Source organism: Daphnia carinata, chromosome 2, assembly GCF_022539665.2.
Source record: "Daphnia carinata strain CSIRO-1 chromosome 2, CSIRO_AGI_Dcar_HiC_V3, whole genome shotgun sequence".
In the NCBI taxonomy this organism is placed as follows: Eukaryota; Metazoa; Arthropoda; class Branchiopoda; order Diplostraca; family Daphniidae; genus Daphnia; species Daphnia carinata.
Window position 1 is genome coordinate 1,457,578 of NC_081332.1, and position 18,444 is coordinate 1,476,021.

Consider the following 18,444-nt stretch of genomic DNA (forward strand, 5'->3'; position numbering starts at 1 on the left):
TGTATATAAAAGAAAACTGACTTTTTTTTTTTCTTCTTCTTCTTGAAGATTGGGGGGGGGGGGGGAATCTAAAAAACGCCATAGTTTTTTTTTTTTCTCTTTCCTTTTTTCGAGGACATGCTGCTGAGGACCCCCGACTGAGCGTTCTGTCAAACCTCGCTCTATCTTGTTTTCCCCCGTTGCGATGTGATGTTGCTGTTCTTCGCCTATATAGACCCATCCTGATGCACATACATTTCTCAACTTTTTCGTTTCACTCGGTTATTGCCATTTTTTTTTTTTTTGGCCTTCTTTTTGCTTTTCGTGATGAGATTTGTGTCTGGCCGTGATTTCGACCTCGTGACGTACGCGCGCCACATTTCATTTCACCTGAAAAATGATCCATCTTTTAGTTTTAAATTAAATTGTGTGTTTTTTTGTTGTTGTTGTTCTTGTTGAGATTGCGCGTGGTTCAATTGCGTAATAAGACTTCAACAATTAAAAGAATAGGGCCAAGTTAGTTGGCAACAGAAAAGACTTCAGAAACGAGCAGACGAATCAACCCCGTAGTGCGTAATTGGACTGATTGCATTTCACCCTTCATTTGTTTTTCTATTGGACACTTTGTTGCCTCATCTTCTTAATTCGCGCCATTTTCCATAGTTGTCCAGTTGAAACAGTGACGTCGGCCGTGCAACAATCGTCTTTCTTCCCGAATTGCTCGTTGATCAAACATACTTTGAGTCGTTATTGCCAATCAAGTGTTTCAAAATGTCGCAGTTTTAGTTGTACGCATCCTGTTGTGTTCCACAGTTCTTTGTCAAAGGTAAGACAATTTAGATTGATTCATTTTTTTTTTGTTATGTACGTGTATCGCCTTCAGTATCTGTCCTCTTGATTTTTGGGCGGGCTCGATGGCCGCCATGTTTGTTCTCTGCGTCGCACACGAGGTGTACGCAGGCAGCCATTTTTTGAAAGACGTTTCTCTCAATGATTTTCTCTGTTTTTCGTATACCGGAAACGACAATCTCCACCCACTCTATTCAAAGTCCCACTTGTCTTTACCTCCTTTTCGTCTTAATGATGTTAGATAATGGACACACCAGGATACTCTTTTTTTTTTTCTAACGAGATTTCGATCTTGTTTGCATTGACGTGCACGCCTTTTTCGAAAAAAAAGAAAAAAAAAAAGAGGGCTAACTATTTTCCACTCCAACGGACATCAGTCAGCCATGAAAATGAAGGCAACTCATTTCGTCGCATCAGCAGGGGGTTCACTAAAAATCCGCGAGTTGTTCAGTTTTCTTTTCTTTTCTTTTCTTTTTTTTTTTTAAAGGGGGCTTTTAAATCCTTACCCTCCCATTTCTTTTCATTTTTTTTTTTTAAACGTTTAGCTTTAAATGCAACAGTACGTAACTCGGCCTACATCCTTTTGCCATTTTTCATCAACCCTCGTTTTTTTTTATTTTCAATTCTTTAAAACAAATTTCAATCGGTAATCGTGTCGATGAATAGCATCGACGTTCATTTGTTTCTATCTGAAAAAAAAAGATGCACGTCTTGGAATATCTAAAAAGCGTATGCCTTTTTCAAAGAAAAAAAGAAAATCACCTTTCACCACTTTGTACGAGTTCGATGATGGCCGATCGTCCCGTCGCATAAACCGGACGTGATTTTTGCTTAGCGGCGCGACGTGACGGACAGCCGCATTTTCTGTTCATGTCGGGCCAGTTCCAGCTGACGCCAGTAAGCCGCGACGGCCATCCGTCCGGGGGCTAGAGTACGTCATTCTTTTGTTTTTATATAGGAATTCTCTCGTACCCACGTACGCGTTACGTTTTGTTTTGATTTGTTTTTTTTTTTTTTTTTTTTTTCGATTGGCCAACGTCCCGAATTATGATGGAACATGAAGCTGGAGACTGTCAATGAATCGCTATCCATTTCATTATTTTCCCGTTCTTGAACTCGATAGAAACGATGGTCGTTGGTCTGCATGATCTGTGGGGCCATTTTTTGTTTGTTTGTTTGTTTATTCAAATGCAACGTCACGCGTCGAGAGATGGTGAACTTGCGATTGTTGGTGTACATCTTCATGGCCTATGATAAATCGAATCGACAAACGTCATACACTTTTTTTTTTTGTTGTTGTTGTTGTTGTTGTCTGGCATTCTCGTGGATGGCCAAACACAGTTGACGTTCCAAAACAAGCCAATATGTAGGGCTAGACGTTCTACCACCTGCTGCCGCTTGTATCGAATCCGAACGCAAGTTCCCAACCAAATGTTTTATTCTTAGACGTATTTCTTTCACGTGCATCCCCTCGCTTTTGCTAGACACACACACACACACACACACACACACACACACACACACACCATATAGGATGCATAAAAGAACGTCGATGCAGCTTGTTTGTTTTTATTTATTTGTTTTCGATGGGGTTTTTTTTTTTTTTTTCTTCTCCACCTTTTTTTTTATTCATGTATGTGTGTGTGTGTGTGTGTACTATATAAATCCCAAGTTTGTTTCTTGCTCGCTGTGGTATATGGTGGAGGTGTGTGTAGCGATGGTGGCGATGCGATGCTGTTTAATATTGATACGTTTCGGCCGTGGTGTGCCACGGAGGGTGGCCCTCCACCACAGTCCCTATATCAATGGCGAAAGGAAGAAAGAACGAGAAACGAAGGGGGGTATCATAAAAACAGGTGTAGCTGTATAGATAGCTTAGGCAGATCTTCGTGAGCGTCTTCTTAACATTTTCTTTTGCGTCCAGTTGTACCCTCCGATGTTGCAACTACGAACGATCGTAAACAACGTTAGTTTTTTTTTTCCTTTTTGTACTTGAAAATCTTTAACGTCTCTTTGTGTATATATATATATATTTTTCTTACGAATATTAGTCGCTCGTCTCTCGTCCAAAATGAGAGAAACGAACGGGTTTTGGATCAAAATGTGTAGGTGCTATTTTTTCTTATTTTCGAAACGTGTGGTTTCCCGAAAACACGTTGATGGTTAAGGCCAGATAAAGAATATGATCAGGAAAAAAAAAAAAAAGATTCAAGAGAAAGATGTGCTCGTCTCTCGCTGTGCGCCCAATGCAGTTCGACGCGTCCATTTTCTTGAAACTCGACGGCAGTGTGTATTTCTTTTTCACTAGGCATTTTTTCTTTTCTTTTTTTTTTTTTTTTTTCTTTTCGAGGGCTCAAAACAGAACGAATGCGAGAAAAGAGAAGAGAGAGGTGTACAATATTATATGTGTGCAGTGGCCCCGTCGCTAGCGCAATGGGGCGTCTCTCTCTTTTCTTCTTCTTCTTCTTCTAAACCAAGCAAAATATATAAAGAAAAGAGAAAAAAAAAGGGAAATATATACCCGAAGCGACGACGATTCACCTCCAGAGGAGGGCCCTTCGTTTTTTTTTTTTTTTTTTTTTTTTTAAATAAAATATTTTTTTTTTTTTTGAAGAAAGAAGGGGAAATCCTCTTTTGTGTTTTGGCTTGCGCCAACTTTCAAATGGGAAACGAAAGTTTGAAAAGGAAGATGCGCATTATATCCCATAAAGATAGCCAACATCAACTTGTATTTTTTTTTGTTTTTTTGTTTTTTAAAAGGCAAATTGACGATGTCAATCTAAAGAAATTGTGCCTTTTGATTGATGAGAACAAGAATGTTGACGTGTAGATTCCTTGTCTCTTCGTTATAGCCGATCTTTAACTTTCAAAAATGGCGAAAGGATTGATTTGAAGGGTTTACGTTTAGTTTCAAAGATGACAACGGCCGGCAGCCACACCCTCTTGGGCCTAATGTTGCAAAAAAAAAAGAACTGGAGGAGGGGGGGGGGGGGAAACGCAACGACCTTTAACCTTGTCTTCCATAAATTCAGATTGCGCGATTCTTTGTACCTTGCAGCCGTTCCGTGAATATGACAAATCGATGTTTTCGTTACCTACACCCCACGTCATTTTAAATCTTTTTTTTTTTTTTTTTCTTTCTTTACCTGTGTGATTCATCACGTATCGAGACGTGCAACTTCCGGGTTAATCACCGTGTCAATCGAATGATCGGCAATTTCTTTCTTTTATTTTAACAAATTCTAACAAGGTGGGATGCATTTTTCTTAAAATTGATGAAATTTGAAGTCGGTTGTTCCAACACACGTAAATATATATAAAAAAAAAAGGGGAAGGTACACACACACTCGAAAAAAAAAAAAAAAAGACTTGTACAAGTAACACACAGAAAGTACCAAAAAAAAAAAAAAAAGAGGAACAAGACAGATAGATAACAACAGCGATACATAGAAAGAAAGAAAGAGAGAGAAAAAAAAGAGCTGGTTTGACAAGGATCGACAAGGGTCACCTGCTGATTTTCGGAGCTTTTGACTATCGTCTGGGGGCCCCTTCGCGACGCTATACACCGAACTCAGGTACACGTACTGCCTATCCCAACACACACACACACACACAAAATAGGGAAAAGAAATTCTTCTTTTGAAAAAGAGAGAGAGAGAAAAGAAAAGAAAAGAGTTGACCATCAGTTTTTATACACAATTTCTTTTGATTCTGTGCGCAAGTGATTTGCCTTGACGTTCTATTCTTTTTCTCTGTGTGTGTCTGCGTTGCCTTCCCCCTTTTTTTTTTTTTTTTTTTTTTTTTTTTCTTTAGAGAAGGGGGGGGGGGGCATGGAACTCATCATCGTGTGTTTTGGGTCTATTTGGAATTTTTTTTTTCTTTCTTTCTCTCTCTCTCTTTTGGGCTGTGTACAATAGACGCGTGTAATGTCGTGGGCGCGCAGCCCAAAGAGAGCCCTATTTAGGGACCCGTGGCTTCGAGGTAGAAAAAAAAAAAAAAATGTTCCAGGCAAACCCGTAAAAAAAAAAAAAACGAGCATTTTTTTTTTTTTTTTTTTTTTGGTGTTATTTATTTAAAAAAGATGGACATGGAAGTTAGGTATATATAGCAGCAGAGTGTATCGGAACTCTTGTCCCACGTCACCACAACTCACCTGAAACACCAAAGGGGAGGCACCCGACTAGACCTGCCCCCTTTTTTTTTTTTTCTCGTTTAACTAAACAACTAAACCTTTTTCTATTCTTTTTTTTTTTTCATTTTGAAGTCGTCCATTATTAACATTCTTTTTTTGTGTGTGTGTTGTGTATATTGCTACATTGGAATTCGTTTTCCCCATTCATTTTTTTTTTCTTTCGTGTTGGATGCAAGAAAGTCGGGGGAATTTGAAAATCGAGTTTGCATTTGATTGAATTGAATGTATCGTCTAGGTGACTTGAATGAATGGCGAAAAATGATATCCCAATCAAATGGTTTGCATTTGTTTTGTTTTTTTAAAGGCTGTCCTCTCGTAAATGCAAACTCATTTAAAAAACAAAAAAATGTGTCAGTAAAAATCAAAAGAATTCGACATTCTTCTTATACATTTTTGTTTTATTATTTTAGTGGAGCTGCTCTTGTGTGTTAGAGGGGGGTAACAAATAACAGATCACAAGAAGAGAGATATGTTTTTTTTTTTTTTTTTTTTTTTGTTGGTTTCCTCTTGTTCGCCACACAAAACTCTATCCCCCCCCCTCTCCTTGTTACACGGCCGGAGAGATGATGATGGTCGATGGTGGTAGATGGCTCACCTTTTTTTTTCTTCTTCTTCTTCTTCTTCTTCTTCCCTTTAACAATCCCGCAGCGAGATGCGAGGGTCCCCCCCCCCCTCGGCCAGTCCAAAAATGTCCCGGTGCGTCTCTACCCCTCGCGTCCAGCCGAAATCCCTCGTCCTGAACTTTGTTTCTCATCGCAATTGGATGTCGTGCAACTTGGGATTTCGAATCTTTCTTTAGGCTGGCCAGTGCATCTCTCTCTACGCACACGGAGATTTGTGAACTATATACGTGTGCGTGCGTTTGTATGTGTGTGTGTGTGTGTGTGTGTGTGTGTATTGTAGGTATGGAAAGACGAAGAGGGGGAGGGGAAAGGACATCTCCCGAGGAGCCAGTGTCAAAACGCTGAAAGATTTATCGTCGGATGAGGTCACGGGGTCAACGGCGGACCCCGATCGCTGCGTGGAACCCCAAGAAAACGCACACGACCACAGCTGTGGCCGTTGTCCGTTTTCTTTTTCCAAAAATTGTAGGCGAAAAATTAAAAAAAAAAAAAAAGAAAAAATTATTATTATTTTTTTTTGTTTTGTTTAGTTTTCTTTTTTTCTGGTGGGGTAGGTAGGGTAGGTAAGGGGGAGGATTTTAGCATATGACCAACGCAGCGGGAACGACGCGACATGAACGATGCAAACAAGTTGTGGGATGGATAAAAAAAAAAAAAAAAATCGTGACTTTAGCCGGGCTGAATCGTCGTGTGCGACACCTGCCGACACCTTTGATATTTTCCCTCCTTTTTTTTTTTTTTGGAAACTATTACGATTATTATTATTACTACTATGCGATGCATAATTCATCAGCGAGGCGCTGCTTCTGCGGACGAGTGCGTAACATGGCGCTCCAGTGCGTATCTACACCATTTTAAGAAAGGGTCAACAAGTTCGCCGCTTTATGAATAAACATTTTCTCCTCCTCCCCGCTTTTTTTTTTTTTTTTTTTTTTGCATAATAGATATCAAGTCAACCAACGTCCGGATTTTTTTTTTTTTTTTTTGGAAACGCACATTTGAAACGCCTTCGACTATTTCTTTTAAAATAGAGGGTTAAAAAAAAAAAGAAAAGGAATTTCATTTTTGAAAATGGCGCGCGTGGGCTATGCGACACAATACTTTGGAATGTTTTCACATCTTTTCCATTTCGAAAAAAAAAAAAAAAAATGAAATAAATTACGAAACAAAAAAAAAAAAAAAAAAAAAAAAAAGAAAGAAAGAAGAAGAAGAAGAAAAAAAAAAAAAGTTGGAAATACCCCCGTTGCGTTGCCAAACTGTAAAAAAAAGGAAGAAGAAGAAAAAAAAAAAAAAAAAGGAAATATTTATATATATGTACAAGCACCGGGGTGTTTTGTTACGCTGACGGCATCCCGTTGAGCGGCAAGCGCGTCTTATAGTAGAAAAAAAAAAAAAAAAAGAACTTCGTGAGTTTTCTTTCATGGTGTTTTTTTTTTTTTTTTCTTCTTCTTCTCCTTCTTTTTGCCTGTGCTCCGCGTGACGTACACTATCGTTGGAATACACGCAGTTTTAGGCCCGTTGCACTCGGTGCTATACTGCTGTGCGCAAAGCCTTGCCCCGCTCCCATAAGATCCTTTTTTTTTTTTTTTTTTTTTTTTTTTTCTTTTTCTTTTTTGAAGCACGAAAAATGTAAGCGACTTTACGTTTTTTTTTTTTTTGTTTCTTTCTTTACCTCACTTTTTTTTTTTATTTCTATTGCGCAAAAAACATTTTTTTTTGATTTTTTATTGAAATGTTTTTTTTATTAAGAGTTTTGATTCGATATCGATACGAGTAATAAATGGGCCGTGACGGTTGCGCCCGTGCCGCAGGGTGTTTGCAACACGTAATTCAATGTTTCGATATCGAGACAACTGTGATGAAAACAGAAAAAAACAAACAAAAAACAATAGAACAAGAATGTGTTCCATTTCTTTTTTTTCTTTTTTTTTTTGGAACTTTAAATATAAAAAAAAAAAAAAAATGGAACATTCTCTTTGCTTCCATTTATACGTATGAAATATGTGTTCTAATGTCTATAATAGCCTTAAAAAAAAAATAGAAAAAAAAAAAAAAAAAGATAAGAACGTAGACATATATAGCTACCGAGCATGGTGGACGCTATTCGAACAATGTCGTCGATGACGTGCTGGCATGCGCCTCGTTCTCTTTGTGCCGCACTCGTCAGGGCGCATCGTGTTCACGTACCATCCTCCTCCTCCTCCTCCTCTATATGCAAATGAATTTCGGTGCTCGTTTAGGGCAGAGGCCAGCCAAACGGAGCACGAAAACAGTCTAAAATCCATGTCGATGAGCGAATCAAAATGTTGCCGATTTTTCGAATTGTTTTCTACAGTTTTGACACATTTTTCTTTTTTTTTTTCTTTTTTTGATTTTTTTTTTTTTTTTTTTCGAAATTAATTTTTCAAGTTTGGCCAACAGCGGAATGTTTGATCTCTTTTTGGGATTAAAAAAAAAAAAAAAAACCATTTCTCTTTGTCCTTTTCAGCTTGTTATGCGTTATTTGTTGGCTTGTTCCAAAACACATTTTGTTTTGTTTTTATTTTTTTATTTTTTTTTTTTAAACAAAAAATATCGTCTCGTATTTGAAAGAAACTGAAAATCCAAAAAGAATTTTTCAAAGAAAAATTCCGTTCTCTTCTCTTTTTTGTATATATATGTTTTTTTTTAAATATTTTCAATGTTTTTTTTCTTTTTCTTTTACAAATTTTTTTTTTTTTTGTGTTTCGAAAAGAAAAAGAAAAAGAAAAAAAAAACAACACAACACAACACAACACAACACAACACAACACAGCGCTAGGGTTCCGTGTTGTTGCTTCGTGAGTTATAAGACGGACACGGATGGCCCCAAATTACAGGGTTGCCTCAGCACCCCACCTAAGGGCTTCTTCTATACACTCCTTTACGTTTCTTTCTTTTCCTTTTCTTTTTTTTTTTTTCCTTCATCTTTTATTATTATTATTATTTTTTGAAAAAAATCTATTTTCCTCGTCTCTCACCTTTTTAAATAAAAAAAAAAAAAAGAAAAAAAAAAGAAACGTACTGGCCAATTTTGATTTTAAAAAACGGACGTACGAAAAACTGTCGTTTTGCCAGTGAAACGCGTTTCGAATGGTTGACGAAATGCAAAAAAAAAAACAAAGAAAAGATAAACGCTAATATAAATGGCTATGACGTCATAATGCGTTTACCTGCAGCGTTTCTAGGTGATAAGAAAAGAGAGGCGCGTGCGGCAGATGTGAACGACAGGAATTAGTTTTTTTTTTTTTTTTTTTCTTCCCCCGTCTGTTGCAAGTTTGAATTGATTTTTTTTTTTGCCATTGGACGTCCTCCTGTGTTGAAGAAGCTCTTCGACACGTATCGGCCCCTTAACGAAGCAGCAGGGGCTTTTCTCTTTTCGTTTTAAATAATACGAGCAGCTTCCTTATGGGCTGCTCGTTGATGGATGGATAATATGTGAAACGTCTCTAGATATAAATCAAACTATTCTTGCCCCCCCCCCCCTCCCTTACCCACATCTCGCGAGATGATATATAACCATCGGCAGGCATCTATACACACCTGCGCGTATATCGATAGCCAAACAACCCGCTCCCTTTTTTTTTTTTTTTTTTTTTTTTTTTTTTTTTTTTCTTCCGACCAATTAAAAGGAAATCAGTTGGACAACATCCACTAAAGAATCTCTTGTTCTTCTTCTTTTTTTTTTTTTTTTAATGGAGGGATTTTTTTTTTTTTTTTTTTTTTTTTCCGAGTTGTTGGTTTTAATGAGACCCGACCAAACCCCCTCCACCATTTTATTTGTGTGTGTGTGTGTGTGTGTGTGTGTGTGTGTATCCCTCCGAAAAGGTAAAAGAAACTACGTCAAATAGTTTAACTGATGTGGCTTATTGTTTCCGGTTCATGGAGGCCCGCGATTTCACATTTTGAACTGAGATCCTGAGATACATCACCCCGCCTTTTCGGATTGTTCTCGTCTCCCTACACCCGACTCCTCCTCCCTTATGTCCATTGTGTTTTTTTTTTGTATTTTTTTTATTTTTAAATGGGGAGGAGGGATTCTTTTGTTTTATGCCATAGAAATTTACCGAGTTGTTTGAACTCTTTTTTTTTTTTTTTTTGTGCTAAAGTCAAATGTTTTAAAAAGGACAAAACATTGACTAATAAAAGAAAAGAAGCTTTAAATGAGGTCAATGTTAATAATAAAGCAAACAAAAAAAAAAAAAATCTCGATAGGTCGTTGACTTGATCATCAATTTCTTTTAGCCGGTCGCTCCTAACTCATAAGTTGAAAAGACGATTGAAATTGTGCAACTGTTTTGATCGATTTATAAAACTTGGTTTTCATTTGAAATGATTTGTTTGTTTTGTTTTTTTCTTTTTTCTTTTCTTTTCAAATGTTTCAGGTGGAAATAAGGAGGAGACTTTCATTGTCGAAATGGACGGACGTGTGTTTCTCCCACTGCGAGTGTCTACGTAAGTTATGAAATGCAATTCTCCATCATTTTTTTTTTTTCCCTTTTAAAACAAAAAACAAAAAAAACAAAACATGTTATTCCAGATTTGCTGCGGTCGTAGATTTTTTTTTTTTTTTTTTTGGCTTTTTATATTGCTGGCAAGGGCGGGATTTGTTCATTAGTTTCCAGACTTGTCTGAAACAATTCTTCTCCGTCTCCTCCTCCTTCTTGTCGTCGACTCTTCTCTCTCGTTCTTTTCACCTCTTCAATTTCGATTTGATTTTTTCTCTCTCTCTCTCTCCTTCTTCTTGCCTCTTTTGTGGGGTGAAACGCAAATCTTATTGCCGACTCGCATTCCTCCTATTAGAATATCGGCCCGTTCTATTTTTTTTTACAACCACCTCCGCCTTCCCCAACCCTCCAAAAAGAAAAGAAAAAAAAAAAAAAAAAGCAGCAGCCATCAACTCCACCCACGCCACGCTGCCGTGGCCACTACTCAAGAAAAGATCCATTTCCCGCCCACCCCTCCAAACGATTAATTTTCATTTGCTTTTGCTTATGGTTGACACGTCCAGCTCTGCCAATTTCAATATCGGGACACTGCTGCCGCCTGTTTTGCGCAAGCCGCCATTTTTCAATTGATTTGATATGGGGGGAGAAGAAGAGTTTTTCTGCGGAGAAAGCAGAAAAAGGTGTAGGCAACATAAGAACGGTGTGTTACGTGTTCCTTTATCTCGTTTAAAGAATGTTTTGCTTGACAGTGTTTGACCACGCAAGCGCTTGCGTATTTCACGTAAAAATGGGGAGGAGGGGGGGGGGGGGAGCGGCAGCAGCATCCAGCAGTCCGTTTCTTTGAAAATGACGTGCGATGCGAATGTTTGATTTATCGTTATCAAGGAAAAAATAAAAAGCCGCACACGGTGATTGAGTGCTATAATTTTCATCTACATTCGATATATACGTCCAGAGAGTTTTGAAGCCAACATTCTTGCATCGATTCTTTACGGCGGCCTTCTTCTTCTTCTTCTTCTTCTTCTATACAACAGCGAACCGTATGGAACACACGTCCATACTCGTCGAAAAACCTTTTCTTTCTCTTCAAAACAAATATTTATTTTATTTTATTTTATTTATTTATTTATTTTTTTTCTTTTTTCAAGAGATAAGAAACTGTGCGTGTATGCTCGTTAGCCGCATCATAATTATACCCCCTCTGCGCGCGCTCTTCTTTTCTTTCTCCACTCTAAAAAAAAAAACCGTTTGTCTTGTTCAAGAAAAACTGGGCAAAAAAAAAAAAAAAAAAAAGAAAAAATGAGACGGCCATAGAATTTCTCTGAGAAAAAAAAAAAAAAAAGAACTGTGGCGGTGTGTTGTGCCTACATGTCCGCCCGCATTTGCATAAATAGGACTATTAGTTAATTGTTTTGCTGCCCCCCCCCCCCCCCCCCCTCTCTCTCTCTCTCTCTCTATCCATATGATCTGCCTTCCACACACATCTACGCCTTTCTTTCTTCTTTTCAAACTGGCAACTTCACAACTGTGTCGGTTTTCGAGTTCTAATCGTCGGCGGTCGGTCATCTCTTCTTTTTTTTTTTTTTTTTTTTTTTTTTTTTTTTTCCCCAAGCAAAGATGGATACGTACCTGTGCGCGCCGTGCCTACGTGTCCCGGCTCTTCTTTTGCCTTTTTTTTTTTTTTTTTACACCTTTCTAATCAAGCCCGAAACGATGGTCGAAAAAAGAAAAAGAAAAAGGCAAACAAAAAAACAAACAAAACAAAACGAGGAACTTTGCGGCATGACAGTGGCCGCAGAGTTTTTGTTTGTTTTTTTTTTTTTTTTTTTTTTCCTTCCATCTATCCAGCACCCATATGTTTTTTTTTTGTTTTTTTTTTGGCCGCCTCCAAAAAACGCGCATAATCAACACCACATTCTATGTATAGCAGCAATAGGCAGAAAATTCGAAATTCGCGCTTGTAGTACGGCTAGACAATGTGCGTTTTGTTTTTTTGTTTCAAATGTTGCGCTTCGTTTGAACGCGTTTTCACGGCTTCGATCGAGCGAAACTCTTGATTTGTAATGATTCACTGTTCATCTTCTACAGCGGAAATTGCACTTTACTTTGTTTCTTAAAATAAAAAACACAAAAAAAAGCTCGTACTACGTAGGGAAAAAAAAAAAATTCAAATAAAAAGGAACGATGATGATGAATGACATCGAATACGTCGGGTTTTGCTTTCTACAATTTCCTCACGTAAGTGAAAGGGCAGGCGGGGGACCCCGAGTTTGAAAATTCCGCATGGTCTTTCTCTTGATTTTTCCTCCTTTATTTTATTTTATTTTATTTTATTCTTTTTTTTTTTTGTTTTGCTTTCGATTGGTTGCAGCACTCGCCGATGATGAACGTAAAAGTCTGCGGCACAGAGTGCGTGTGCATCTCATTCGTGCCGTGGCATAAAAGATCTATAGGATATACACAACTCTCCTATAGGCTATATGCAACAGAGAGAGAGAGAGAGAGAGACACGAATCCTCCATCATTTTTGACATTTTCCAATTTGGCATTTCACCCACGCAGAATAGGACGCAGACAATACACCTTGTTTTCTTTTTTTTTCTTTTTTTTTTTTTTTTTTATATATCCAACAAGTTGTCTGAGCTTTGCAAGGCAAAAAAAAAAAAAACAAAAAAAAACAAAAAAACGAAGGGGACGTTTGAGGCTTGATGGCCGGACTGGCTAGATTCTGCCGCGCTCCATGCATCTCTTGTTTTCTCTCGATTCATTTCTTTTTCTTCGAGTTGATTTTTTTTTTTGTGTGTGTGTGTGTGTGTGTGTGTGTTGTTGGTGTTGTTTTGTTTTGTTTTGTTTTGTGGTTGGCAAGGAGAACTGTTGTATAGCCGCCGCTGTTGTGAATCCATTCACCCAAAGTCTCGAGTTGCTGCTTATTTCTTTCTCGCCAAACGATCCATCACATTCAATGAAATTCTACAAAAGTTCTTCAACTGTTTCTCTCTCTCTCTCTCTCTCTCTCTCTCTCTCTCTCTCTCTTTTTCCTTCTTTCGATGCGAACCCACTTTTTTCTTTTTTTTTTTTTTTTATTTTTTTTACCTGGTTGTATATTCTCATCGCTTTTACCTTTCCATCTTCTTCTTTATTTTATTTTATTTTATTTTTTTTTTTTTTTACCTTGTCTTTTACAGGATATGGCCCAAAGGCTTGACACAGTTCCTCACCTGCCCGTCAGATAGCGTTGCAGCACAGTGCAGCTTTTTCTGTGCGAAATGGATGATGCCATTTTGAACAAGAAAAACAATCAAACCTTGGGCGAGGAAACTAAAATGAGACGAAGAAGATTTTCAACGATTCACGTCTCATCGTGGCCAACTAAAAAAAAAAAAAAAACTAAAAAAAAAAAAAAAAAAAAAAAAAAAAAGAAGAAACGGCTGGATTGGTTTGGTTTTTGGCCGCAAAAAAACTCGGCGTAACAACTGAAATCCAGATTTCGGTGTGACCCTTGCGCACAACTACGCCAAGTACGAAACTCAATTTTCTAGTGTTACATCATTTTCGTTGGTCGACGTTCGCTGATGCCGTCTGCAAAATCGAATAGCCATCGATCACGGTGGTTGTGTGCGTAGGGCACCGATGTCGGGCTCTGGCAACATCGTTGTGCATATAGGCCTCTTTCTTTACGATATCGTTCCGTATGTATAATGTTTAATAATACGCAAAGCAACACTATTTTTTTTATTTATTCCACAGTAGCCGAGGCCAGTGTTGAATCATGGCCGAGCGTCATTTACCGACGTCCGTCATTTTCCCGAAAAGCTCGAGTCGAGTTTCATCTTTGATGGATCGATCGGAATCTTTTTTTTTTTTTTTTTTTTTTTTCTTTTCTTTTCTGTTCTTTTCTGTTCTTTTCTCCCCCTCCCTCTCTTTTTTTTTTTTTTTTTTTTTTTTTTCCGTTCCATGGCGCACGACAGACGCCAGTTAATGCTGCGTTGGAACGCGCGCGCCTCTGGATCATCAGACTTCATCATTTCTTCTTCTTTTTATTTCTTTTTTTCTTTTTTTTTTTTTTTTTTTTTTTTTTTTTCCGTTGATTTTTAAAGATGAGAAACTTATTCAACGGGTATCCATTTTCCCAACTGGTGTTACACGATTCCGTATCGATATAATTACTCAGTGTGAGCGTTTGGCTTTTGTTTTTTTTTTTTGTTTTTTTTGATAGAGCTTCCGTCATCCCCCCGCACGGATCCTCACCATTTTCTCATCTTTCACTGTCTCGGCCTTTTTGTATTTTGTATTTTGTATTTATTTCTTTTTTTTTTTTTCTATTTTTTTCTTCATTTTCGTATTCCTCCTACCTGACGTTGACTGTTGCCCCCGCTTACACGTCAACATCAAACAGAAGGAAAATCTAATAGTTAACGCTGAATGCAATTCGGGCCAAGCGCAGTTGAAATCAACGTCGCAGTTGGGATCACGACAGTTGTCCATAGTTTTGAACAAACACGAAAACTAAAGCTCAGCTAAAAACACGAATGACTTTTTGAAAGAGTCAAAAAATCAAATCTAAATAACTGAAGGTGCGAGAAGAGTCTTTTGGAGACGCGACGCAACCGACAATTCAACGAGGAACGTGATCAAAGAGAGGCTGCAGCCCAGGCCGAGGACGATGAACGATCCGGCCATGTCGTAAAGAGTCAATTGGCTCGTCTTTGGACGATAAACTTGCCTCGCCAAACACTTGCCGATCGATTTGTAGTAGCCCCTGGTGATTTGCGAATAGAGGCCCGTTTCGCGCATCCGTTGAAGCCTATCGTCCAATTTCAGAGCTGTAGTAGAAAGTCGCTCATTGTTCTCATCGCATTTTGTTAAATACCCCTTGTTGATGGTCGAAAGATGGGGCAAGTGTTTGGCTACGCCAAAGCTCCACACTTGCGAGTAATCGAGTTCTTTGCCGATAGTTAGACGACATTCTCCCTGGTGTTCCATCATGCTCTTGTACACGAGCACTTCTCCCAGTCTCTTTACCTTAACAAAACGAACAAAAATTGAATCGAAATGAGTTTTTTTTTTTTTTTTTTTTTTTTTTTTGTTTTTTTTTTTTTTTTTTTTTTTTTTTTTTTTTTTTTGTTTTTGTTGCAGATTAAACTGACTTCGACGTGAGCGCAGCATCCTGAATGCAAAACCCTTTCCAGTTCGCCAGGTAAGGTCAACAAAAGATCGTCGGGGTTGCGTCTCAGAGAATCTCCCAGCGTTTTCAACGCTCCCGTCTTCGAATTCTTTTTTAAAAAGAAAAATGACGCATCAAAAACATCGAAGAGTTCAAAGTAAAGTAAGAAAAACGTAAATTATCATTTGATTGAGACCAAAATAATATCGGCAGAAATGCTTCCTCTAGGCACGGTCACTCGCAAACTGCTACTGGCTGCGAGCTCTTGCCAAGTGTTGACCACCGATTCGTATTTGGACAGCGAAATGTACGAGACCAGCGTGCTGTTGTAGGCGTAGACCAGGACGAAAGCGATGAGACACCAAGAGCCGGCCGCGAAACGCATCGATAAACGACTGCACTGCATGTAACCCCCTGTCATGTTTTGAACTCGTTGTTTTTGTTTTTTTTTTGTTTTTTTTTTTAATGACCGAGAGAATTGTTCTATGGAAAACGGTGTACCTTGCGATGTGATGACAACGAGCGCGTACCACGCGTTGTCTGCCAACACCTGCACGTTCGTCTGTCCTCTTCCTTCAACGGCCCGTCCAGCACAAATTTTAACGAGGCTCAACGTGAGCGCCGTAGCGGCTAACGCGACGAATATCAGGTACCACACCTATCGGTGTTTCCAATGTCGTTTATAAAATTTCTATTTCTATTTCTATTTCATCTTTTTTTTTTTTTTAATTTGCTCGTCTACCGTTGGCTGGAACGGTTTGATGGGCGCCAGGAAACGGTTGTGAATCTGCGGCATCGGCTGGATCATGGCGAACGTGAAAACGGAAACAGCCGTCGTGAAATCCATGTAGGCCAGGCGTTCAGCAGTGGGCGTGATGAGCCGTCCGTTTATATCGGCGTTCTTGTTACGGACGACGATGATCGGTAATAACGATTGAATAAATTGCAATCATCATCGTTTTGATAATATTGTGCGATTTACCTTCTGTAGGAGTTGGTCGATCATGGCAGCATCGATCGATCCTATTCGCTTCACCATAGTCGGCGTGACTTCCACGAACGAGTACCTGCGTATGTTCGTTCATCGCACAAAAAAAAATAATAATCGCAAGCGTGTGATTACCGTCTATATAGTTCGTAACAAAGTTTTCGAAAAATCGAGACTGACGTGAAGTTCATGGACTTGGACAAAAGATCGAAGACTTCCTTCGGGAAACCGACGTAGCGGACGAGACTCTCGTTGGCTGCATTTCGGATGATTGAGAAAATGGGGGGCTCCTTTAATTCAAACGTGAGATGGCTATCGTTTTGAATTGATCGACATCAAAAGAAGAACAAAAAAACAAAAAAACAAAAAACAAAAAAAAGAACTTACGTGATAAGCGACGATCCTCAAATACTCTCCGGTCATGGCTTTCATTTGATTTCGTTGCTTGATGTTGCCTTCGCATTTAGCTGAAAACAGGTAGACCATCAACGCCGTAGCTGTAAAGGCCTGGACGAATCTCATGATGGTGATCTTGCTGGGTTTTTTTTTTTTTTTTTTTTTTTTCCCAACGTCTTGTGTCGACTCAATTCTCGTGTCAAATTTGGGATGGCAAGTGCTCAGCGTACGCGTCTTAAATAGTAGCTGGTCATCAGAGGTGCTTTTCCATCGTGACTGTTATGTGATTGAACGTGATCACGCCGGTGCAGAGTAGAATTTCATATCGGATTTTCTGGTTTGACCTCGTGCACCCGTTTGGAACGCAGTTTAATGAAATTGTTTGATTTTGACATTGATCACCAGTTGTATCGGCAGCCTTTTAATTCGTTTACTCGAGTCACGATGACAAATCGTTATGACAACGCAATTCTGCCTTTACCCACTTCATTATTGATGCATTGGATTCTACAAGAGCATCGAAATCAAGTGCCCAGCTGTCGCACTAAATTGTTAACTGCTGTGTTTCATGAACTATTGATCCTTGAACGATACCGATCACGTCAAGCGACTCATCGCCCGAGACACTAGTGCAATTTTTTGATGACCCCTCTTCCACGGCAGTGCTGTTGACAACATGTTCCAACTGTCAGCATTGATAATGTCGATTTCAAAAGGTAAGAAACCGTTTGAGACGCGTCCCGGCAATGAAGATGGTAACCTTATATACATATAAGTAGTAACCGTATCATGTTCGATTTGATTTATTCTTGTCCTTTGAGTTGTTCGACAAAGAGCCGCTCGACCTAAACACTTTCAAAATAGCAAGCAAAGAATATCCTAAATGAATGTGTTCCAGTTATTCAAGTTCAGAGTTCGAATTGAAAGTAGGTGGAGTCTTCATTAAATTAGGAAAATTATCACTAGATGGCAATGCGGCATGTCTACAAAATTACCGACACACACACACACACAAAAAAAAACAGGTGTTTGTGAAATAGCGTTGCGTAACAAAGCCATATGCGTTTCTTCGGCCTTGAACATCGCAGTCCATGTTTTCTGCTTTACTGTTTACTTCAGTAAGTTTATAGACCTTTACATTACAACCTTTTCCTATTATTATACTCAAGTGTTCAAGTGTTCCTGGAGGTAGTAGCACTTGCAAAACAACGTAAGCTACATATGTTAAGCTCCAGTTATGAAGTTTGGAGCTATTAAACGTGTCAAATACCGGAACAAACTGGCGATTTGGTACTGTACAGTCTCAGCACCATCAATGGAGCTTAACGTACGGAGCTCAAGCTCTTCCGTGCAGAGGGTACCTTCGTTGCTTCTGCTGGTGTACTGTGGTAGTAAAAACGAACTGATAACACCCTCACGCAAGCTACCTACGCCCGCCACATGTCAGTAAAATCATTGTTTTGAAAAGCTGTATCACGGTTGTGCTTGTCCTGTAGGTTTTCATTTAATAATAATGTAAACTTACCAGCGTAATCGTGTGAAGCTGATAAATTTACATGGAATATGTCATTTGATTATTATATGTGTGGTAGTGCTTTAAGGTGATATACAAGTCGTACCTGAAAACTGAACTTTTAAGAACTTTGATAGGCCATATTATGTTGATTTACTATAGTCTACGTTTGAAACTATGCAGGTCTTGTGTACCTTGTAAAGGAGAACATAGTTCATTTTTTAAATTTCCGAAATTTTAACTTCCGGTATAACTTCCGGTTTGAAAATGCTTA

At 38.6% G+C, this 18,444-nt stretch overlaps 1 protein-coding gene and 1 long non-coding RNA gene across 2 annotated transcripts; one reads left to right on the plus strand and one right to left on the minus strand.

Moving 5' to 3' along the window:
* The first annotated feature begins 664 nt into the window (after positions 1 to 664).
* LOC130686192 (uncharacterized) lies at positions 665 to 13,821 on the plus strand. The gene is made up of 3 exons (XR_008999829.2): positions 665 to 805; positions 10,047 to 10,116; positions 13,295 to 13,821. It is a non-coding gene; the product is annotated as an uncharacterized LOC130686192 (long non-coding RNA).
* A 677-nt stretch (positions 13,822 to 14,498) lies between these two features.
* Positions 14,499 to 16,848, minus strand: LOC130686150 (uncharacterized). Its single transcript, XM_057509440.2, has 9 exons — positions 16,649 to 16,848; positions 16,442 to 16,551; positions 16,256 to 16,340; positions 16,016 to 16,174; positions 15,775 to 15,931; positions 15,470 to 15,687; positions 15,257 to 15,382; positions 14,980 to 15,131; positions 14,499 to 14,913 (listed from the first exon to the last, which is right to left on the minus strand). The coding sequence occupies exons 1-9, from the start codon at positions 16,781 to 16,783 to the stop codon at positions 14,670 to 14,672; spliced, it is 1,386 nt and encodes a 461-aa protein (XP_057365423.1). The 5' UTR covers positions 16,784 to 16,848; the 3' UTR covers positions 14,499 to 14,669.
* Positions 16,849 to 18,444: the final 1,596 nt, after the last annotated feature.